Here is a 25485-nt window from a genome sequence, read left to right as displayed (position 1 = left end):
GTAACAGTATAGTATTTTTTATGTACTGCTCTGTTTATCTACTACAAAACAACAAATTTCATGATGTATATCAGTGATAATAAACTTGATTCTGATTCTGAAAACCCAAATTAAGCCCATGGCCATCTTCATCAGTTTGGTGGTTATCTCCCCAACTCCTTTGTTTTCATTTGCGATGGTTTAGTTCCCTCTGTATCATGTCAGCTCTATTCCATTAAATATTGCTCAGACTCCTAGAGTTATACCATACCACATGAGACAGGCCTGTTTGCCTACTATATCCCTGTTGATCTGTTGATCCACCTGCACTAATGTCTCGTGATTAAAGAGTATTAAATTGAGAATAGACACAGCAAAGAAAGGTGTAAACTTCACTTACTGCTCCCCAAGGTCCTGTCCTCCACTGACTTGTCCCTGACGGATTGCTCCATCTGTTTTGACTGACTGCGTTGTGGGAGGGGTAGTCCGCAGGGGGTGGTGTGTGGTCGCGCTGTATGGAGCGGTCAGGATAGTCGTGAGGGGGGTAGGCGCGGGGGCATGAGGCCAAGCTGCACTCCTGCTCCTCGGCGGGTCTGTCCATGGCGTTGCAGTCGCTCTCAGCCGTCAGCTGATGTTGAAAGGTGATGCAGACAACTTGGCGAGTGGCCGTGCCAGGGCCGCAGGTCACAGAGCACTGTATGCCAGAGAAATAAGCCAGGTGTTGGTGGTGTCAGTGAGGAGAGATCAGCTCCTGCAGCAACCTCATACAGGAGCAACACTCACAGAATGCTGGAGAAACTCAGGCATGTCAGGTAGCATCTATGAAGGAAAAGAAACAGTTGACTACCATCTCTGACATCTCTCTCTCTCCTTTGCTGATCTCTCTTTTCTCCTTCTCCAGAGACAGATTAGCCAAAAGCATCTTCTGCAAACTCACTTCTTTTTCTGTGTTCAATTTGTTTTGTGGCCTTGTTAAAGATGTCAGTTGCAATTCTGTCTCCAGAGATGGAGCCAGAGAGATTAAGAAAGGGCATAGAAGTGTCATAGATGGAACAGGCTGCCAGACGTGATGAGTTCCTCCAGGTTTCTGTGTATTGATCTGCAGAATCTCGTATACCTTGTACAAGAGTTTGGCCCGTGTTTTGTATGGAAAATCATGCCAATAAGATGTATGGGAGGCAGAGTTGACATTGACTTATACCAGAACAACACAGAAAATCATAGACAGGCTATTTGCTGATGTCTCCATCTCAACAGGGTGAGTGGGATGGTGAGAAGGAGTCAACAACTTAGCAATGTTCCAGCATCAACCATCAGCCAATTCCCTCTATAAAGGCTGAAGAAAGGGAATCAGTCAACAGGGTAATTGACAACTCTGCCAAGAAGATGATGCCAAAGGCAGAAGAAATTATTCCCTCTTGAGAAGCCTCCATCCACTCCCAACTAAATCTAAATTTTCATCATAGACCTCCACCCTCCAGGCCCTGCTGTCTTCCCACTACTACAGTCAGGCAGGAGGTAGTAAAACCTTAAGCTACACACCACAGGCATAGGAACAGTTATTACTCTCCAATCATCAGGCTCCCAACCTGGTGTGAATAACTTCATTTACCAGTACTCTGAATTGATTCTATGACCTACAGGCTCACTTTCAAGGACTCTTTACAATCATGTTCTCAGTATTATTTTTATTTGCAGTTTGTCTTCTTTTGCACATTGGTTGTTTGTCAGTCTTTGCCTGTTTATGTATTGTTTTGAAAATTCAATTGTGCTTCTTTTTCCTGTAAACTTCTGTAAGAAAATGGATTTCATATAGTACTTGCTAACACATCCATACTTTAATAATAAATTGACTTTGAACTTTTGAACTTTGATCTACCCTGTGAGTATCTTGAATCTTGACCATATCTTGAGTATCTTGAACATATAACCACAGTATCCACTTGAACCTTGAACAATCTTGAATATCTTGAACATATAACCACAGTATCTGTTGCTACTGTGGTTATATGTTCTAGCTGGCCAACAATAAAATGTCACAACTTTTCCATCGCTGACGTCCAGGAGTAGTGGATGCTGGAGTACTTACGGGTGACCATTCGCCAGCATGCCACTTCCCGCAGGGACTGTAGCACATCGCTGCTTCAGGGGGGCGAGGTAAGTGAGCGCAGAACATTTCGTCAGCCACGCCGCCCTGCGCATCCCGGCAGCTGACGTAGCGGGCACGCGTTCCTTCACCACAGCTCACCGAGCACTGCAACGAAAAGACGTCAAGGGTCAAACACTGCAGAACATTTCACCCTCCGAGATTGCCACAATAGCAATCATTGGGGAAAACAACAAAATCTCTGTCGTGGAAACTTACGTAGATTCTTGGCAGGACTTTGGACCAGAGTGATAGTGTTAGTTTAAATAGCGTGCAGTGGGAGGGGTAAAACTTTTTTGTGAGAGTGTGGCGATAATCTTCTAAAAAAATTCTCTCACATGAATTTTAAGCAGAGATTATCATTGATTCATTAACTTAAACAATAATCATGGATGTTTTATGGAAAATGTTTAACCCTTTTGCTTATTTACATGTATTCATTGTTTTATTATTAATAGAAGTATAACAGAGACAGACTGAAACTAATGAAGCATTTTAGAAAACCTGATCAAGAATTATTAATATTAATCTTTTTAAAAGACAATTGAAAAATAAATATTCATGTAGTCCCTATACTACATACAGTATTTACTGTTATTATCACTGAATGTCCAGTGTTCACTCACAGAAGGAAAATCATGAACAGAGCAAAACCAATGCCAACTGGTCCAACTGTTCACTATCCAAACACTGCAGGGTACACCAGGACTGTGAGGATTTAAAAATGTACCACCCACTGTCACACGTTCTCCCAACCATCTAGCCGGTGTGAAGCATTTCCTGTGAAAACAACTCACCGTTCTTGGGTTACAAAAACTCATTCGCGGCTTCACTTGGCAGTAAAGATAATCATTGTGCATCTTTTTATTATGGGGGGAGCTTAAAGATTGAGGGAAATCAATCCATGCCACATACCAACAAAAATATTTTGGATGCCATCTTGGGAAAGGAATACAACAGGTTTACTACTCTAGGTTAGGACTTTATTCCTTGGAGTGTGGGAAAATGAGGGGAGATCTTATAGAGGTATACAAAGTTATGTTAGTTATAGACAGGGTGAATGCAAGCAGGCTTTTTCCCCTCAGAATGGCTGGGGCTACAAGTAGAGGTCATAGGTTTAGGGCGAAAGGTGAAATATTTAACAGGAGTCTGAGGCGGGGGGAACTTCTTCACTTCAAGGGAGATGTGAGTGTGGAATGAGCTGCCAGTGGTGGATGCCAATTCCATTGCACAGAAGGGGAATTTGGATAAGTACAGGGATGAGAAGGATATGGAGAGCTATGGACTAGGTGCATGTAGATAGGACTAGATAGAAGGCTGGGCTGACACAGATTAGATGACAAAGGCCCTGTTCGTGTGTTGTAGTCAATGACTCAGTGACTATGTTAAATCATACCTTTATGTTCTCACAAATTATCATGGAAAGGGTCCTAGCAAAACCTGTAAACTTCTCAGCAAACTCGTACATTTCACTGACTGTATAATATATCAGCTCAATGTTTGCAGGAGGTTCCTGCTGCAGGGCTCTAATGAAATACAACACTAACAGGACGAGAAGATACAAATCACTTTGTTTCGTAGCCCATCAGTAGTACTGCCGATGTTTTGGCTATCAGTAGTTGATGGCCGGATCACTGCTGGAGGGGCAGGACATGCTGGAAATCTATCAACAGCAGCAGTGGCTGATTGCAGAGTAAGATGAATTAATTGCCCGTTCTGTACATCTCTGCGCAGGGGACTACAACAGCTTCCCACTGTTAAATGCTAAAATATGTGCACATATGACAAACCAAACTGAATGCTGCCGATAACCTTGATTGTCACTAGTAATGCTTACACCGTGCTACTAAGCTCTTTATTCAAGATCGTCTACTGTTATTCTTCAGTACACAAGTGCAAAGGAAAACAAGATAAAGTATCAAAAAAATGCAATAAGCATAAATAACACAATTAAAACATAACATATAAATACAGAAGATTAGCTTATATACATTTTCTGATCATATACACACCAAGTGAAGCTAGTCACAGGAGTTTCTGTATATACGGTGACTCTGACAGGAAATGATAAAGAAGTGGTGGCGGCATTGTGGTGAGGTGGATTAGTGAGTGGAGGTGTTGATCAGCTTGATGACTTGGGGGAAATAACTGTATCTGAGTCTGCAAGAACTGGCATGGATGCTGATGGGACAGGGACAGAGGGTAAGCGGTGTGGATTGGATCCTTCATGACCTTCCCGACCTTCTTCCAGCACTTTTCTGTATGTATGTCCTTGGTGGTGGGCCAGCTGGTGTCAGTGGTGCACGGGTCAGTTTTGCCTACCCTCTGAAGGGCCCTCCAGTCTGCCACAGTGCAGTTTCCATAGCACAAGGAGACGCAACATGTTAGGATGCTCTCAATTGTGCATCTGTAAAAGGTCGTGAGTATTGATGTGCGTCGTACAGCTCTCTTCAGGCTCCTCAGAAAAGAGAGGCATTGATGGGCTTGACTGACTGTGGAAGCGGTACTGTGGGACCACAAGACCTTGTGCAAGCGGTGCACTCCCAGGAGTTTGAAACCGCTCACAATTTCCAGTGAATTGGTTCCATCAGCCTGACCCCACCTATACTGACATAAAACACATAACAAAGAACAGCACAGCCCTTCAGCTCACAACGCTGTGCCAAACTAAATACATTAATCATCTATTTCCCAACTAATCTAATCCCTTATGCCTACACGATGTACACATCCTTACATTTCCTGCCCATTCATCTAAGTGCCCCTTGAACGTTCCTATCATATCTGCCTCCAGCACCAGACCAGTTAGTGCATTCCAAGCACCCACAACTCTCAGAATAAATGACTCCCACCACCCAAGTTATGCCCTCTTCTCATTACTACAGGAAAACACACACTCAATGTTTTAGAAACAGCTTCTTCCCCTACACCATCAGATTTTGGAGCAGTCCATAAACTTGTGAACACTACTTCACGATTCTCCTTTCAGCTATTTATTTATTTGTTTGTTTGTTTGTTTGACTGTCTGTCTATGTGTGTATTTATTTGTTTGTTTGTTTGACTGTCTGCCTATGTGTGTATTTGTTTGTTTGTTTGTTTGGCTGTCTGTCTATGTGTGTATTTATTTATTTATCTGACACTGTACCGCTGCTACAAAGCTACAGATTTCACCATGTATGTCAGTGACAATAAACCTGATTCTGCTTCTGGGTCTGAGTAGAGTTGACAGGCAGCTGAGAGATGGACTAAGCAGCAGGCACGCATGCATATACACAGTCGTCTAACCCCAAGATTGACAGGCTTCTTCGGCCTCCAGCCTCCAGTCGACTCAGATGCACAGGTATTGCACTTTCAGCTACCTCGGCAGGCTCAGAGATTCCGAATACATGTTCAGTTCACCAGCCTTTTCCCTCAGCTGGATTTCTTTATTCCTGAACTGTGATAGAGTTCATTTGTTTTTGAGAATATGGTCACTTACTTGGGTCCAGGATCCGAATCTCCACTGGGCCATTGCCTCCTTCTGAGTGGCTGGACTCGGACTTGAGACCACCTGAGGAAGTTCTAAACAGGGGGGCATCTCACAATCCTGCAGAGGAAAGAAAATTTGTAAAAACAACTAGTGGTTTAGTCCGAAGATGACATAAATCAAACACTTTGAGTCCTACAACAGGGGCTTAAGATCTGACGAAGGGAATGGGGTTAATCTGTAAATTCAGTCCTACAGCTGAAAATTTAGCCGTGGTGTTTAAAACCACAATATATTGTACCACAGCCATGGGCCGCAGAAGCTTCTTTTTACCTGGTTATCTGTTGGACGGCTTGCGGCGTTGCACTCCCTGTCATCGATAATTGCACCAAACGTCCCAGCCATACACCTCACGGCTCGCAACCGATATCCATGGCCACAGGTGACAGCACACTGAGGGGAGTAGTCAGGAGGGATTACTCACTATGTGAAGCCATTTCATCAAAACTGAAATTCTGGATACATGCCGTAAGTCCTTTCATACATGGAATCACATGAGAACATCCCTACTGGGCCAGTGGCAATTATCACTTTCCCTGGACTATTCAGGTTGGTACATCATGAGCAGTGCCCGGCTACTGAATTACCACCCCTTTGTCACCCGGTGCCTTCCTCAGTCCCATCTCTCTACAATCCATGCTTGGAGAAGATGGTTTCATGACGCACTGGCAACAGGGTCATTACTCAGCTCATTAAAAATATTAGATAAATTTGAGGCCTTCCAATGTGGACAACTGCTTCTGGTAATCCCACACAAGATGGAACGTAAAAACCCACAGCAGGTCAGGCAGCATCTGTGCTCAGAGAAACAGTTCAGGGAACAATCCTCCATCGGGGCTATAAAGGAGAGGACATCATCTCCTATATCCTGTTCCCGCTTCCCTCTCTCACTAACTGAGTCAATGATCTCTGAAAATTAATGCCTCCCAACCTTCTCTGCAATTTAAACCTGACTTTTTCTGTTTTTCAGTTCAGTCTAAACCTGAAATATGAACCGACTCTCTCTCTCTCTCTCTCTCTCTCTCTCTCTCTCTCTCTCTCTCCACGGATGCTGCCTGACCTGCTGAGTATTTTCAGGATTTCCACTTGTTATTTCAGATTTCCAGCTCTTTTTTTTGTTGCCTGATGAGATGCAGAACTTAAAAATAAACTCTGTGCCTGCTCTCTCATTTTTCTCCTAACTGTACCACACTTTCTCTCAAAGCCCCCAAGCTTCCTGCCCAAGCCAGTGGCTGTACTTCATTCGAAGCTTGAGGAGACTTAATATGTAATCAAACATTTGTTCAAGTTTCTCCAGATGCACCGCGGCGAGCATTCTGACTGGTAGCTTTACGGTCTGGCATGCAACCTCCAACGCACGGGATTATAAGAGGCTGCAGAGAGCTCAGCCAGTTCTATCATGGGCAAAACCATCTCTGCTGTCAAGGACACCTCGAAGAGGCAGTGCCTCATGAAGGTGGGGCCCTCCATTTTAAACCTTCACCATTCAGGACATGCCCTCTTCATATTACTGCCATCAGAGAGGAGGCACAGGAGTTTGAAGAGCCGCTCTCGACCACTTCTTCCCCTCCGCCATCAGATTTCTGAATGGTCCAGGAACCCACGAACACTACCGTACCTCATTATTCATCTTTTGCACTACTTAAGCACTTCGGTAAAATGATAATTTTCTGCCTTGCAGAGTACTGCTGCCACAAATCCACAAACGTTGTGACGTACAGTATGGTTTATTATAACATACAATAGATAATAAACCTGATTCTGATTCAGTGCCCAGGTAATGTCATTCCAGTTAGGTGAAAGCAAATATCCGTTCTTACCTGCCCCCAGGCTCCGACCTGCCACGAGGCACACTCCTGGAGCTCACAGTTGTCTGTGCTCTCTGGCTTTGTACTTGGATTGCAAAACTCATCCTGCAGCTGTTCGTTATTCAGCAGACAGGAAACTTGCCGATGCCTTGTGCCCTTCCCACATGTGACAAGACACTGCAAATGACATGTGTGGTCATTTAGTTAGGAAGGAAACTTCAAGCCAAATGGGAAATGCAATTGGCCTGGTAATGTAGCGGTTAGCACGATCGCTTTACAGTGCCAGTGATCGGAGTTCAGTTCCCACCTCTGTCTGTAAGGAATTTGTACACTCTTCCTGTGACTGTGCAGGTTTCCTCTGGGTGTTCCTGTTCCCCACTCCCCCCATCTTCCAAAGACACATGGGTCAGTAAGGGTTAATAAGATGTGGGCACGTGACATTGGTGCCGGAAGCATGGCAGCACTTGCCGGCTGCCCCCAGCACATCCTCAGACTGCACTGGTGTCTGATTCATGACACATTTCACTGTGTGTTTCAACGTATCTGTGACAAATAAAGCTAACCTTTAAATTGATGTTATTTTCCTATTAGGATACAGAAATGAACCAGTATGTGGTATAAAGTGTTCTTTGCATCCTTAGACCAGTCTGGCTGCAGAGGAAGTTTATTCGATGATTACAGTACATTATTTCAATATGACAGTTTTATAGGGTCATACAACAGTACAGCACAGAAACAGGTCCTTTCACCATGCTGGCCTGCTTTTATGACTAGTTCCACCTACCTGCACCTGGACCATAGCTTTTCATATCTCTCTCATCCATGAATCTGTCCAGACTTATCTTAAATGTTAATATTGAATTCATATCCACCATTTCTGCTGGGAATTCATTCCACACTTGCAACACCACAAGTGAAGTTGTTCCCCCTCAGATTCCCTTAAATATTTCAACTTTCACCCTTAGCCTAGTTCTAGTCTCACCTACTCAGGTAAAAGCCTGTATGCATTCACCCCTCAGCTCCACCAGTCACACTATTTACAGTTAATAGTTTTTGATTATAACATTATCCTCTTGATTCAGAATGCACTCAACCCTCCTTTGCTCCCAGAAGTCCCAGGAATCCCCCATTGCAGCTGTGGATGCACCTCCAGACACTCTAGCACTGGCTCCAAGTCTTGAAGTACCGCCCTCTCTGGATTTCCCACCTTCTTTCTGAATTTCATTCCCAGAGAAAACAGTACTTGATTATCCACCTTATTGAGCCCCAGAATGAGTTCACATACCCTACACAGTTGGTCAGACTGTCAGACTCTCAAGATTTCAGTTCACCATTTTAATATTGGCTTGCCATCCTTTGGGTATTGACTGCCATCGACTGCTCTTAGTTTAAAACCAAGGGAGTTACTGCTGCTACATTTTGCCACAGACCAGAAGGTGCTGGGTGTGTAGGTCTCTGTTGATTTAGGTGCTGGAATAGGCTTTGGGATCCATTGCCTGTAGGCGAGTGGAAACCAAGTCTGATTTAGCTCAGCTCCAGTAAACACTGGATGCTCCCTGCTCAAGGTCTTGGGTCAGACAAAAGTGTAAACGTGCAAGAAAGGAAGGAGGGTTTAGAATTCGCATGGAATGGAGTACAATACTGGGGACTAAGCTTTGGGAAGTGTAACAAAAGATGTGGAGGACGTTGTCCTCTTCGCATTATTACCATCAAGAACGAGGTAGAGGATCATTAAGACGCACAATCAACATTTTCAGAACAGCTTATTCCCTTCATCATCAGATTTCTGAACAGTCCATGAACCCATGAACGTTAACTCAATATTTGTCTTTTGCACAGTTTATTTATTTTATTTGTCATTGCAACTTATAGCAATCTTTGTACATCTTGCACTGTACTGCTGCCACAAACAACAAACTTCACAGCATACAGTATGTCAGTGATAATAAATCTGATTCGGATTGAACATTGCAAGAAGCGTGCACCTCAGTTATGTGGAGAGATTAATCACATCACAGAGTCAGAGGGAGATACTGCACAGAAACAGGCCCTTTGACCCACTCAGCCGGCACTGACCATTAACCACTGTTTACTCCAACCCTCATCCAATCCCATTTTATCCTTCCCACATTCCAATCAACACCCCTCCGAGCTGACCTCTCACCTATACACTACAGGCAATTTACAACAGCTAATTCACCTTCTAACCTGCGCAGCTTTGGGATGTTGGGAGGGAGCTGGAGTACCTAGAGCATCTTGTGGGGTCACAGGAGAACACACACACACACACACTCCACACAGACGCTAACACAGGACAGACTTGAACCAGGGTCATGGTGCAGTGAGTCATGGTGTTGGAAATTCTCCCCTTGGAGAAGGGAAGGCATAACAGGAGAGCTAAAGAAACAAACTATGGGAGGAACTCCGGTGAATCAATATGAGCATAGCTGCTGTCATGCTTTCATCATGATTGCATCAATATGGTGGGCCCAGGATAGATCCTCTGAGGTGTTGATGTAAATATTCAATGGATTTTCACTAATTTGTCATACAGCAGGTTCAGTAATTTTGTAGTTTTTTTCACCTGCAGTCCATGTCATAACATACATAAGTCGAAATGTCTCATAGATTGCTCTTATCGATCTAGTTTGAGCTAGCTTTCAGGATGAGACAACCATAGAATCATAGAAGCTCACAAAACAGAAACAGGCCCTTGGGCCCATCTAGTCCATGCCGAACTAATATTCTGCCTAGTCCCACTGACATGCACCTGGACCGTAGGCCTCGACACCCCTTCCATCTACGTACCTATCCACGTTTCTCTTACATATTGAAAGCCCCTACTTCCGCTGGCAGCTCACTCCGCGCTCACACTGCATTCTGAGTCTTCAAGTCCAAGCAAGATCCTTGAAAATTTTCTCTGTACACTTTCAATCTTATTGATACCTTTCCTCATGACAGGTGAACAGAACAGCATATAATATCCAAATTAGGCCTCATCGACATCTTACACACCTTCAACATAACCTCCTAATTCCTGTACTCAGTACTTTGATTTATGAAAACTTTACAACCATACCGACCTGTAACCTCACTTTCAAGGAATTATGGATCTGTATCCCAGATCCGTCTGTTCTATTAAACTCCTCAGACCCTGATGCTCACTGTATAAGTTCTACCCTGGTTTGTCTTACCAAAGTGCAACACCTCAAGCTTTGTCTGCATTAAATTTTGAATTTTTTGAGGATGTGACTAAACACATTGATGAAGGAAGAGCAGTAGATGTAGTGTGTATGTAATGTTCTGGTTGCCTCCCTACAGGAAGCCTTAGAAAGGGTGCAGAGGAGATTTACGAGGATGTTGCCTGGATTGGGGAGCATGCCTTATGAGAATAGATTGAGTGAACTTGGCCTTTTCTCCTTGGAGCGAAGGAGGATGAGAGGTGACCTGATAGAGATGTATCAGATGATGACAGGCATTGATCGTGTGGATAGTCAGAGGCTTTTTCCCAGGGCTGAAAAGGTTGCCACAAGAGGACATAGGTTTAAGGTGTTGGGGAGTATGTACAGAGGAGATGTCAGGAGTAGGTTTTTTACTCAGAGAGTGGTGAGTGCATGGTATAGGCTGCCGGCAACGGTGGTGGAGGTGGATACGATAGGGTCTTTTAAGAGGCTTTTAGATAGGTACATGGAGCTGAGTAAAATAGACGGCTATAGGTAAGCCTAGTAATTTCTAAGGTAGGGATGTGTTTGGCACAACTTTGTGGGCCAAAGGGCCTGTATTGTGCTGTAGGTTTTCTATGTTTCTAAATTCTATCTGCCATTTCTCCACCCATTTTTCCAGCTGGTCTAGATCCACTGCAGGCTTTGACAGTCTTCCTCACGGCCTGCTATGCCGCTAGTCTTTGTGACTTCCTTGTTCTTTGCTCTTTCTTTGTCATCTCTCTTTGGTTCATACTGATGGTAGAGTGAGCTTGTTATTGTCATGAACACCAAATTAAACTTGTAAACACAGGGTTTACACCTCAGTCTTGACTTCCAAAGAACATTCTAGGCAATATTATCTCCAGATCTAAAACTAGTCATTAACTTAAGCATTACTTTCTGAAAATTCATTAGTTCCTTTTAGTCTCCCCTCCTGATTCTGCAGCATAATACAGCCTAGGGACACAGCAACAGCAAGCTCCTAGATCGCAGTCAATTTCACTTCTCATTCAGTAAGTACGTGAGATCACCCCATTTATCTCTATCAGATATAGTGCCCAGTGATCCAAAACACAAGCTTTCCCATCCCGTTAAAAGTAGATGCCATGCATAATGTCTTACATATCTCAGAATTAGTTGAGGCATTGTGCTCGTGTTTGTGAGGCAAACTTTGCACAATGGTTTTAATTCCTTCAAGTTCACTTACCTCACTCCACTGGCTGGCTGTCCATTCAGGGCAGGGGAACTCACTGCATCGCTGAGATGTAACACTCTGATGCTCGCTGCACTCTCGGTCGACAAGGCGTCTCCCGAGGTTGTTCATGCAGTAGGCCTCCCGTGTCCTTACTCCCCCACCACAGCTCTTGGAACACTGAGGAGAACAGAGGACGGGATGTTGAGACGGTGTGAGCAGGACCACATAACTGCGATCTAAATACGAGCCAGAATTTCAACGTCCTGGAGTTTGAAGTGAACGGGTCAGAGGTGGCAGGACCACAATATACACTCACAATTAAATATGGGAAAGCCTGAAAGCTATAGAACATAGAACGTACACTAGCACAGCACAGTACAGGCCCCTTGGCCCACAGCATTGTGCCAACCCTTAAACCCTGCCTTTCATATAACACCCCACCTTAAATTCCTCCATATACCTATACCATATACCTATATGTTTTGTTGCTCTTTTCATCCCCAGAGCAACATTTAACGTCATAGTTTCACAGAACCAGCACAACAGTACAGAACCAGCACCTTTGGCCCATCTAGTCTATGCTGAACTACAGTTCTGCCTTGTCCCATGGACCTGCACCTGAACCATAGCCTCCCGTACCCCTCCCATCCATGTACCTATCCAAATTTCTTTTAAGTGTTGAAATCAAACCCGCATCCACCACTTCCACTGGCAGCTCGTTCCACACTTGCACCACAATCTGAGTGAGGAAGCTCTCCTCCCAAGGTTAGCCTTAAATATTTCGCTTTTCACCTTTAACCTATGACATCTAGTTTGCCTCACCCAACCTCAATGGAAAAGGGTTTTTGCATTTAACTTTCATAATTTTGTGTACCTCAATCAAATCTCACCTCATCCTCTTTTGCTTCAGGAAATAAGTCCTAACACACTCTGTAGTCCTAAAAATTTAATTTTATAAAGGTGACCCACATTGCCCTAGATGTTTTCAGCTCATACAATTTTTCAATAAGTGGTTACTTAAACTTCTACATTATTCTCAATTGTACATTCAGTACGTCCCAGTATTTATTTTACAGTTTTTAACACAAGTGAATGGAGTTCATAATCTGGTTTACTACATTCAACTGTGCTATGGGAAAAGTCTTCAGCAAGAAGATTCTGTGCTTTGCATCCTCACTGTTGCAGTTTGCTGGGGATATCTGCAAACAGACAAACACCAGGAAATGGCTGACAGGAGGAATTTTCACCATAATTGCTTTGAACAGATTGGGATTAAGAGCCACAAGGTAATGTTGCAGCTTTATAAAACTCTGGTTAGACCACGCTTGGAATATTGTGTTCAGTTCTGGTGTACATAAAACATTTAGAGCGGGTGCGGAGAATACACTTCATTATCTCTTGCTTTCCACAGGTACTACCTGACTAGTGTTTCTAGCACTGTTTGTTTCCTTATTATTGTCGCATTTCTCCTTTTGAACCCCACGTTCCTGACAATAACTTTCTAATTAATATTCTGTCATACTGGTATTAAAATAATTGGAAAAATGAATAATTCAGAGTTTGGAGGCCACGCCATTGGCTTGTTTGGGGGTCATACTGAAGATCAAAACCCGAAGGTCGATTGGAAGTCCAGAAGTTGAAGCTCAACAGAGAAGTGAGGAGAATGAAGAGTGGAGGCCCTGAGACCTACCTGGGCTTAGTGTGTGTGTGTGTGTGTGTGTGTGTGTGTGTGTGTGTGTGTGTGTGTGTGTGTGTGTGTGTGTGTGTGTGTGTGTGTGTGTGTGTGTGTGTGTGTGTGTGAGAGCTTTGTTGCTTGTTGAATACTGTGTTGTTCTCAGAAGCCTCCTGGGACTGCTAAGTTGGCACCAGAACGTGTAGTAACACGTGCAGGCTGCCCCTGGCAAATCTTTAAGTTGTGTTGTTTGTTAAAGCAAACGATGCATTTCACTGTGTGTTTCAATGTGCTTGTAATAAATATGAATCTGAACCTGCATATGAAAATATTCTGTCTAAGCGTTACTATAAGCATCGGGACAACACTGACGACACAACCTGGGCTTGGTCGATAATGCGACTCACTGAAGTTTACCTGTGACCAGGACGTATAATGCCAGCTGGTCCTAAGACAGTCACCATGGCAGGCTTCTCGGCTGGGAGGCTTCGGTTGATCGGCACAATACCTATCATCCATGGACTCGCTCAGTCCTTTCCCGTGGATGTACCTCATGCAGTGAATATCCTGTGTTCTATGCCCTGGTCCGCACTGTGCCGTACATTCACTCTTACCTAATACTTGCCACCTGGAAACACAGAGAAATGCTCATAGGTCAAAGCCAACTGCATTCAATTTTCATGAGCATGTTACATTGATTGGAATGGCTAATAAGGACATGGTCTATGCTTTCTCCACTTCAGTAAATTAGTAAATTGTTTATTGTTGTCTCATGTACTGAGGTACAGTATAAAGCTTTGTTTTGTATGCCATCCATATAGATTGCTGCATCACTGAGAAGGACGAGGGAAACACAATCATACAATGCAGAATATATTGTTACAGGTACAATGTGCAGTGCAGGTGGACAAATAAGATATAAGGGCCATGACGTGGTAGACTAGTTCAAAGTTCACGTAAATTCATTATCAAAGTACATATATGTCACCATATACAACCCAGAGATTCACTTCCTTGTGGCCATACTCAATAAATCCATAATGGAATAATAATATAATCAATGAAAGATCACACCAACTTTGGCATTCAACCAGTGTGCAAATACTAAAAGAAAAAAATAATAATAAATAAGCAATAAGTATTGAGAACATGAGATGACGAGTTATTGAAGGTGAGTCTAGTTTGTGGGAACATTTCAATGATGGGGCCAAGTAATAAGTGAGTGAAATTATCCCTTTTGGTTCAAGAGCCTGATAGGCAAGGAGTAATAACTGTCCTTGAATCTGGTGGTGTGAGTCTTGAGGCTCCTGTACCTTCTTCCGGGAGGCAGCAACAAGATGAGAGAATGTGCTGTGTTGTAGGTGCCCTGATGGTGACCTAACTATTGGGAAGCTACACACACAAAATGCTGGTGGAATGCAGCAGGCCAGGCAGCATCTATAGGGAGAAGCACCGTCAACTTTTTGGGCCGAGACCCTTCGTCAGGAGTATTGGGGAAGCTGAAGGGGAGAGAGATTTTGCCTTCTGTTCAACATGTATAGAAAATCAATTGGAGAGATCAGTGCTCCTGAGTGAAACCTGAAAATGAATCAGGCCACAGGTTGTAAGGGTAGGAGGTAGGTGGCTTGGTAACGTTCCTGCCCAACAATTTCCAACCTCTGCCTGCTTGTGTTTGCCACTGGAGATGGCTTACAATCTGATGTGGTACGTAAGCCTGAAACAGCTCAGCTTCAATGCACCAGCCTCACGTTGCCATTCCCTCGACTAGAAACACCACCTTTTAAACCTGGGCCTGCCACTGGCTGTGAGCCTGTTGGCTTGAGGTTCCAGTTGAGTAGGGCTGAGGGTGCGATGAATGGCTAATTTATTATACCTCTCAATGCTGTTCTTCTCCTTCTCGCCTAACCTTTGACACCCTTACTACTCATACCCAACAGCTTGGCCTCTACAGCCTTCTCATCTCTGTTCTGAAGGGACATCCTTCTATTCTGAGGCTGTGCCCTCTGGTTCTAGATTTTCCCACTATTGGAAACATCTCCAACATGTCCAGTCTATCTAGGCCTTTCAATATTTGATAGGTTGCAATGTGATTTCTCTCTCATTCTTCTAAACTCCAGCAAGTACAGGGACAGAGCCATCAAATGCTCCTCATATAGTGAGGTCATGGAACCTATACAGATTGAAGAGGAGGAGATTGAAGAAGAGAATTTATCTACTCTGATTTGCTTGCTATCTCGAGACAAATCAAAGTAGATAAATGCCCAGGACCTGACAGGGTATTCCCTCGGACCTTGAAGGAGACTAGCGTTGAAATTGCAGGGGCCCTGGCAGATATATTTAAAATGTCGGTATCTATGAGTGAGGTGCCAGAGGGTTGGAGGACAGCTCATGTTGTTCCGTTGTTTATAAAAGGCTCTAAAAGTAATCCAGGAAATTATAGGCTGGTAGGTTTGATGTCAGTACTAGGTAAAATATTGGAAGGAGTACTAAGAGATAGTATCTACAAGTATTTAGATAGACTTATTAGAGAGAGTCAACATGGCTTTGTGTGTGGTAGGTCATGTTTAACAAATCTACTAGAGTTTTTCGAGGAGGTTACCAGGAAAGTGGATGAAGGCAAGGCAGTAGATGTTGTCTACATGGACTTCAGTAAGGCCTTTGACAAGGTCCCACATGGGAGGTTAGTTAGGAAGATTCATTTGTTAGGAATACATGGTGAGGTAGTAAATTGGATTACTCATTGGCTCAATGGGAGAAGTCAGAGGGTGGTATTGCTACTCTGAGTGGAGGCCTGTGACTAGTGGTGTGCCATAGGGATCAGTGCTGAGTCCATTGTTATTTGTCATCTATATCAATGATCTGGATGATAATGTGGTAAATTGGATCAGCAAATCTGCTGATGGTACAAAGATTGGAGGTGTAGTGGACAGTGAGGAAGATTTTCAAAGCTTGCAGAGGGATTTGGACCAGCTGGGAAAATGGGCTGAAAAATGGCAGATGGAGTTTAATACAGAGAAGTGTGAGGTATTGCACTTTGGAAGGAAAAACCAAGGTAGAACATACAAGGTAAATGGTAAGGCAATGAGGAGTGCAGTAGAATAGAGAGATCTGGGAATACAGATACAAAATTCCTAAAAGTGGTGTCACAAGTAGATAGGGTAGTAAAGAGAACTTTTGGTACATTGGTTTTTATAAATCAAAATATTGAGTATAAGAGTTGGAATGTTATGATGAGCTTGTATAAGGCATTGGTGAGGCTGAATTTGGAGTATTGGGTGCAGTTTTGGTCACCAAATTACAGGAAGGATATTAATAAGGTTGAAAGAGTGCAGATAAGGTTTACAAGGATGTTGCTGGGACTTGAGAAACTGAGTTACAGAGAAAGATTGAATAGGTTAGGACTTTATTCCCTGAAGCATAGAAGAATGAGGGGAGGTTTGATAGAGGTATATAAAATTATGATGGGTATAGATAGAGTGAATGCAAGCAGGCTTTTTCCACTGAGGCTAGGGGAGAAAAAAACCAGAGGACACGGGTTAAGAGTGAAGGGGGAAAAGCTTAAAGGGAACATTAGGAGGGGCTTCTTCACAGAGAGTGGTGGGTACATTGAATGAGCTGCCAGATGAAGCTGTAAACGTGGGCTCACTTTTAACATTTAAGAAAAACTTGGACAGGTACATGGATGAGAGGGGTATAGAGGAATATGGTCCAGGTGCAGGTCAGTGGGACTGGGCAGAAAAATGGTTTATCACAGCCAAGAGGGGCCAAACGGTCTGTTTCTGTGCTGTAATGTTCTATGGTTCTGTGGTTCTATATGTTAACCCTTTCATTCCTGGGATCATTTGTGTGAACCTCTTCTGGACTCTTTTCACTTCCAGCACACTCTTTCTTAGATAAATGTCCCAAGGTATTGTTAAATGGTGGACGTAGATAGAAAAGCAGGAGTCCAAGGGCAACAGTAGTTGGAGACCTGAAAGCGAGGGAGATAGACAGATGTTTCTGTAAGCTTTGACGTGTATACAGATAGAGTGTTAACTCCTTGGTACTGGGATCAATAATATCACTGAACAGATGCAGGACATTAATAAAGGAGGAGCATAATATTGATTCCAGGAATGAAGGGGTTACCATATGAGGAATGTCTGGCAGTTCTTGGGCTGTATTCCCTAGAGTTCAGGAGAATGAGGGGGGATCCCATAGCAACATTCTGAATGTTAAAAGGCCTGAACAGATTAGATATGGCAAAATTATTTCCCATGGTAGGGGAGTCTAGGACAAGAGGTCATGACTTCAGGATTGAAGGACATCCATTTAGAACAGAGGGGCAAAGAAATTACTTTAGTCAGAGTGTGGTAAATCTGTGGAACTTGTTGCCAGGAGTGGCTGTGGAGGCCAGGTCATTTGGTGCATTTAAGATAGAGATAGAGAGGTTCTTGATTAGCCAGGGCATCAAAGGGTATGGGGAGAAGGCAGGGGAGTGGGGATGTCTGGAAGAATTGGATCAGTTCATGATTGAATGGCAGAGCAGACTTGATGGGCCAAATGGTCTACTTCTGCTCCTATATCTTATGGTCTTATAGTAGACAGAGGTCATGGTCTACATTGGTACTAACTGCATTACAGTAAGATGGTGGCACGTTGAGTCGCAACAGCCCCTCTGGGTTCAAACAAAGATGTAATTGTTCGTGCTTTGTGATTTTTGTGTGATTGCTGAATAAGGAGTACATCAAGTACCGAAGGTCTACCCCACAGGTGGAGCTGGACTTGTGCATTGCGTTGCCGATGCATACAGCTGCAAATGAGGGTGGTGTCAGAGGTGGTGGGTGAGGCAGTTTGCAGTCCAACGAGCAGTGGAAATGATTGGCTTGGACATTTTTCTTGTGATCATAAAGCCCCGTTGGACATTGGTAAGGTGGAATACTGTGAGTCTATTTCACCGGTTCAACAATGGGAGGAGCCGCCTGGCCTCAGTTGTTATGCTACCAGGCCCTCATGCCATGGGGTCGCCTATTGTAGCTGTGCAGAGAAGGAGATGACAGAGCCCATATGTGAGAGAGCTGGAGCTCATGCTGGGTTGGCGGACTAGCCTCTCCCATCAGTGCTGCCCTCTAGTGCTCACTTGGTGGAAAATGAGTTGCACTGTGTTCATCCAAGGCTGCACTAGCGTGTGATGAGGGCTGCTGAGGGCTGGCTCCAGGACAACATCCCATGCACCATCGATCTACAGGCCATGACACACAGGATCTTGGCTACATTTTGTCTGACTGCATGTTTTTCTTCTATTGTAACTATATATGTATTACGTGCTGCATACGACTATTGGTACTGTGATTTGCACCTTAGCCCTGGAGCAATGCTGTTTCATTTGGAGTTATCCATGGATATGGTTGAATGACAATTAAACTTGAATTTGAACTTGAAGGGAACAAAAGGGCATGTCATCCTGCAATGTAAATTTAAGGAGCTGGCTTGTGAATTAAAGTATAGAGCAGGCTTTACATTTCTGGATTCTGGGAAAGGCGGGATCTGTACCATCTGGTTCCAAACTGGAACAGGTCCAAAATCCTTGTGCTGAGTTCTGTTAGTGCTGTTGTGGAGGATTAAGCTAATTGGACAGACAGAGGAATGGGACACAGAGTAATTGTATGGTGGGGAGGTAGGGGGTGTTGGGAGATGCAGTCAGATATAGGAGCCAAGTCAGTCAGACAGTAGGCAGAGACATGTACATAATTAAGGCACAGAGGTGGAACTCAAGGCAAAATTGCATCTATTTTAATGCAAGGTATTTGTCTGTATAGCAGATGAACAGAGAGGGTGATGAGTACATTGGAATATAATGATGCAATCAGGGATGTGGGTGAAGGAAGGGCAGTACAGAAAATACCACACTACAGGGTGTTGAAACAACAGTAGTGACAGTGAGGTGGGGGCAGGGTTCAGGACAAATGTAAAATGGGAGATGGCAATGCAATATTCATTAAGGAGTCTACAATGTGATAATGAGGGTGGATATCCTTGAAGCTCTTCAATTAAGTGTTGTATTTGGTCAGCACACGGGTTTTTGCTGAGTCTATATGGGGAGAATGTAAAAATAAGAAGGGTGCAATAACTCTGATGGGATTATACTTACAGACCTCCTCCCTTAGTAGCTACCATGACATGAAGAAATGGATATGCAAGCATGTTAGGGAAGAGTGTTAAAACAACAGGGTTCTCAACTTCTGCAGAGACTGTGGCCACTTTGTGAAAGAGGGTGAGATGAGGGAGAACTTAAGAGCATTCAGGAAGGTTTTTTAAATCTATATCTAGATCTTGCAAAGAGATGAGGAGCCATGCTGGACATGGTGCTGGGTAATGAGACAGACAGGTGACTGACCTTTTGGTGGGAGAACAGTTAGGGAACAGAGACCACAAATCCTAGTCTTAAGATAGCTATAAGGATAAGTATGGACTTTGTGGGAGAGTATTAAATTGGAGCAGGGCAAATTATTAGGCAGGGACTAGGGAGAGTTAATTGGGAACAGATTTTGTGGGCAAGTCCACATCCGACATGCGGAGAGTATTTAAAAAGCAACTGAACAAAGTACATGACAGGTATCTTCCATTAAGAAAGAAGGAGAAGGGTGGCAAGGTAAGGGAACCCACATCAAGAGATATGGGGAACTTAGACAAGAAAAGAAAGGAAGTGTGTGTAAGGCATAAGAGGCTAAAATCAAATCGGGCCTTTGAAGATTATAAGGGAGACAGGAAGGGCCATGAAAAGTCCTTGGCAAGAAAAACAGAAGGGAATCCCAAGGCATTCTATACATACATCAAGAGTGAGAGGATACCTGGAGAGCAGGTGGGACCATTCTGGATGAAGGGGTGAAGGATGTGGAATATAAGGACATCTTTAAGAAGCATCCTAATATGCTAAAGTATTTTGAGATAAAGAAGGAGATAATGTTGGGTATCTTACAGAACATTAAGATGGATAAGTCCCCAGAGCCTAATGGGAAATATCTCAGGTTACTGAGAGAAGCAACAGCTGAGATTGCCGGGTCCTTGACCAAGTCCTTCACGTCCACTTTCACTGCAGGTGAGGTAGTGGAGCTTTGGCAAGTAGCAAATGTTGTTCCTTTGTTCAAGTAGGGAAATAGGGATATTCCTTGAAACTATAGACTGCTGAGTCTCACACCAATGGTAGAAAAGTTACTGCAGAGAATATTCAGGTACAGAATTGATGCACACTTGGGAAAAAGACATGACCTAATTAGCATCAGTCAGCTTTTCGTAGACAGGGCAAGTCATGAAGGTGATTGATGAAGGCTGAACTGTTGATGTTGTTGACATGGATTTTCGTAAGCTATTTGACAAGGTCCCTCATGGGAGGACCATCCAGAAGGTTAAGATGCATGGGATCAATGGTGAAATGGCTGTTTGGATTCAGAATAGGCTTGCTCATAGAAGACAGGTGGCAGTGATCAACAAGACAGGTCATTTGTATTCTGTGCATTGTATATATTGACCTGAATGAATACACATATGCATTGGTTAGTAAATTTGCAAACATTACAAAGATTGGTGGTAATGCACACAAAATGCTGGAGAAACTCAGCAAGCCAGGCAGCATCTATACAAAAAAATACAGTTGATATTTCAGACCGAAACCCTTTGGCAGGACTGCTGAAGGGTCTCGGCCCAAAACATCAGCTATACATTTTTTTCCATAGATGCTGCCTGGCCTGTTGAATTCTTCCAGCGTTTTGTGTCTGTTGCTTGGGTTTCCAGCATCTGCAGATTCTCTCTTGTTTGTGCTAAGATTAGTGATGTTGTACGTAACATAGAAGATTGTCAAACAAAATATTAGATCACTTGCAGGTATGGGCAGAAAAATGGCAGATGGGGTTTAACATGACCCACTGTGAAGCACTGCACTGTTGGAGATTAAATGTAAAGAAACAGTACACTGATAATGGCAAGATCCTTAGCAATGTTGATGTGCAGAGGGATTTTGAGTCCAAGTCTATAGGTCCCTGAAAGTGACCACAGAGGTTGATAGGTGGCAAAAAAAAGCACATGAGGTGCTTGCCTTTATGAGTTGAGGAACTGGGTTCAAGTGTCTGGAAGTTATGTTGCAGCTTTATGAAACTTTAACTGGGCCGCATCTGTTGTGGTACATTCAGTTCTAGTCGCCCCTTTGTAGGAAGTATGCAGAGACTTTGGATAGGGTGCAGAAGATGTCTACCATGATGCTGCCTAGATTAGAGAACGTGCTTTGAAGAGAGTTTGGACAAATCTGGGTTGTTTTCTCTGGAGCAGCAAAGGCTTGACAGAGGTTTGCATGTTTATGAGAGGCATAGGTAGATAGCCAGGACTCAAATGTCTAATACCAAAAGGTATGCATTTAAAGTGGGAGGGGGTAAGTTCAAAGGACATGTGTGGAGCCAGTTTTTTTAATAAAGAGTGGTGAGTGCCTAGAATGCATTGCCTGGGATGGTGATGGAGGCAAATAGGACAGAGAAGCTTCAGGATAGGCTCATCAATATGCAGAGAATGGAAGGATATAGGAATTGTATGGGCAGAAGGGATTAGTTTAGTTGGGCATTGATCACGAATTTTGTTAGTTCTTTAATTCTAGCTAGGTCTTTAATTCTTGAAACAGAGGAGAATGACAGAAAACCTAAAGGAAGTATTTAAAATGATTAAAGGCATAGAAAATATGTGCATAACAGACGTAGGGTAGGAGAATCCAAATTATGGATCTAGAATGAGAGTGGAGTAATTTAAAAGGAATCTGAGGGGTAACTTTTTCACTCAGAGAGTGGTGAGTATTTGGAACAAGCTGTCAGAGGAAGTGGTTGAGGCAGGTACAACAGTATCACTTAAGAAACACTTGAATAGGTACCTGGGTGGGTGGCACTCAGAGAGAAATGGGCTGAACACAGGAAACTGGAACTATCTGGGTGGGCACCATGGTTGGCATGGTATGGTTGAGCTAAAGGCCTGTGCCGGTTCTGTATTGCTTTATGACTCTGGGAATCTAAATGAAGTCACTGTAGGATTGTTGACAAAAATCGACATGAGTATAATTACTTCCAACATACACTTTATTCTCTCGTAAACAAATGGGAATGTCATACAGCTATGAGAAAAACCCTGCCCCCGAAACATAATAATGTACAATGTAACATACACAGCAAACTTAACAGTCTGGGTGAATTCTGCCTAATGAAATTAAGGAGTCCCTACATCATATTCATAAAATGGAGCAATTACCTTGTAGGTGTGTGGTGGGGGTGGGTGGGTGGTGGGATACAAGTCTCCTGACAATCAACAAGCGGACCAGATATGGAGACAAGCCAAAGGGAGTTTATAGTGGGAAGGGACTTCCTCGATCTTGGATGGGCATGCCTTAGTGTGAAAAGCTTAGTTTTGGATAGGGATGAGGACGAACCAGAACTTCTGAAGTGGGGGAAAGCTGTCCTCAGATCCATTTGGCAGGATCTTGCAAATGTGGATTTGGAAGCAGTGATCTCCAAGTAGGTCTGTCTCTTATGAATGATAATCATTTGTAGGTGAAATAGAGGGAGTTCAGGATCGACACGCTCCTTGAAAGTGAAGTGTAAAGGGCAGCAAGTTCATGACACCCTACATGTTAGGGGATATCAAGGGATTGATAGTTAAACAGTAGAAGCGTAACTAAAAAGGGGCAGATTTCCAGGGACTTGTGATGAGTGGGGGTGGTGGGGGATGAAAAATATAAAGGGAGGCAAATAATGGGTATGATATACTGTATCCTGGCAAACAGGTTTGAGGAAGATCATGAAGCATTTTAGATATATTGGCATAATCAAAGACCCCACCTACCCCCAACATTCTCTTTTCTCACCTCTCCCATCAGGCAGAAGTTGTAAAAGCCTACAAGCATGCACCACCAGGCTCAGAACAGCTTCTATCCCACTGTTATTAGACTCTTGAATGGACCTTGTATGATAAGATGGACCCTTGGCCTCACAATCTACCACATTATGATTTTGCACTTTATCGTTGTTCCTGCTTTTCACTGCATCTTGGTCCATGTGACAAAAATAACCCAATACCAATATCAATGTTAGGAGGAAGAGGGTTTCCAGGGAAAGAATAGAGTCCATTGCAAACTAAAGGGGCATCTGTGTGTGGACCCAGAGAACTTTTAAGAGTCATAGATTCATACAGCACAGAAACTGTTCATTTGGTCCATCTTGTCGATGCTGGACTGGTCATCTGCCAGTCTTATCTATATGCACCCAGACCATAGCCCTCCATACCCTTCTTATACACGTACCTATCTAAACTTCTCTTAAATGTTATAATTGAACTTGCATCTGCCACTTCTGCTGTCATCTCATTCTACACTCACACTACCCCCTTAAATATTTCACTTTTCATTGCAAATGTATCACCTCTGGTTATAGTGAACAACCCCAAGGGGAAAAGGGACTTCAAGAGTTCAGCCTGTCTAACTCCTTGCAATTTTGTATATCTCTATAAAATTTAGATAGGCACGTGGATGAAAGGAAAATGGAGAGCTGTGTGGGAAGGAAAGATTATTTTGAAATTACAAGCTAGGCACCACATCATGGGCTGAAGGGCCTGTACTGTGCTGTACTCTTCTACATTCTTTGTTCTCATTATCCTACACTCCAGGGAATAAAGTCCTATCCTATCCTATAACACAGTTATTAAGGGAATATTTTTCATCTGTCTTCACTGAGGGAAAAAATCATTATAGTTTAAGAATTTAGGGAAAGGTCAGCACAGAATTGTATGTAGCTGGAACAAGCTACCAGGGCTATTGCTGTAGGCAGATACAATAGAAGCATTTAAGAAAGCAGTTTAGATAGGAGAATGAATGTGCAGAGAATGGAGGGATATGGAACATGTGGGCAGAAATGAGTTGGTCTCATTAGCTTAATTAGTTCAGACCAACATTGTGAGTGGAAGGCCCTGTTCCTGTGCTGTCCCCCTTTATGCTCTATTTTGTGTAGAGCTGGAGAAGATGGGAGAGCTTCATAATTAATATTTCTCATCGGCTTTCTACAGTTTCTTAGCAGTGGAGAAAATAATGGATGCTAAAGAAATGACAGAAGTAAGTAGTGATGACTTGGACCACATACAAATAGCTTGAAGGAAGTACTGGAGGCCTTAAAGGACACTAAGATGGATAATTCCCCAGGGCCTGACCAAGTGCATTCTCAGAACTTGTGGCAAGATCAATAATAAACCGAAGAGGCCCTTGCAGAGATTTTTCCTTTATCTCTGGGCACAGGTGAAGTTCACAGGTCTGGAAAGTGACTACTGTCACAGCATTGTAAAAATACAAATCAAAGATGAGCCTCGGTATAGGTTAGTGAGTCTGACATCAGCGGTGGGTTAGTTACTGGAGGTGGATTTGTGGGAAAGTATTTGATAGCATTTGAATAAACGAGGTCTAATTAAGGATTGTCAGCACATCTTAGTGCATGGGGAATCATGCCTGACAAATCTCTTAGGAGTTTTTCAAAGAGGTAATCAATAGGATAGATGGGGGTAGGGTTTATCTATTTGTACTTTAGAAAGGTGTCGAACAAGGTCCCAGGAGGCAGGCTTGTCTGGAAGATGAGTCCTCAAAGGACCCAGGAGAAGTCAACTAATTGGATTCATATTCGTCTCAATGGTAGGAAGCAGAGAATCAAAAGTTATTTCTAAAACTGGAGGCCTTGATCAGTGTTGTGCTTGGACCTCTGTTGTTTTATTATATTAACAATTTGATTATGAATTAGCAAGGTGGGTTACTAAGTTTGTGTAAGTGGTATCGCAGATGTTGAAGAAAGTTATCAAAAATTACAGAGAGATCTTGATCAGCTGGGTACAGGGCCAAGATGGCTTTCAATTTAGTTAACTGCGCAGTGATGTATTTTGGTAGGCCAAATCAGAGTGGGACTTCCATAGTGAA

General features: G+C 43.3%; 1 protein-coding gene across 1 annotated transcript in view; it reads right to left on the bottom strand.

The window, feature by feature from the left end:
• Nucleotides 1-25485, bottom strand: part of LOC132397663 (A disintegrin and metalloproteinase with thrombospondin motifs 20-like) — a 517254-nt gene that overhangs the window by 195839 nt on the left and 295930 nt on the right. Inside the window, exons 20-26 of the mRNA XM_059976430.1 lie at nucleotides 13947-14157; nucleotides 11870-12034; nucleotides 7472-7636; nucleotides 5925-6044; nucleotides 5604-5711; nucleotides 2069-2233; nucleotides 380-673 (exon numbers count right to left, since the gene is read on the bottom strand). Of these exons, the coding sequence (XP_059832413.1) occupies nucleotides 380-673; nucleotides 2069-2233; nucleotides 5604-5711; nucleotides 5925-6044; nucleotides 7472-7636; nucleotides 11870-12034; nucleotides 13947-14157 (1228 nt within the window). The remainder of the gene's footprint in view (nucleotides 1-379; nucleotides 674-2068; nucleotides 2234-5603; nucleotides 5712-5924; nucleotides 6045-7471; nucleotides 7637-11869; nucleotides 12035-13946; nucleotides 14158-25485) is intronic.

The sequence above is a fragment of the Hypanus sabinus genome, chromosome 8 (genome assembly GCF_030144855.1).
Source record: "Hypanus sabinus isolate sHypSab1 chromosome 8, sHypSab1.hap1, whole genome shotgun sequence".
NCBI classification, from domain to species: domain Eukaryota; kingdom Metazoa; phylum Chordata; class Chondrichthyes; order Myliobatiformes; family Dasyatidae; genus Hypanus; species Hypanus sabinus.
The sequence above is the reverse complement of the archived record's forward strand: the minus strand, read 5'-3'. Positions and strand labels throughout refer to the sequence as shown.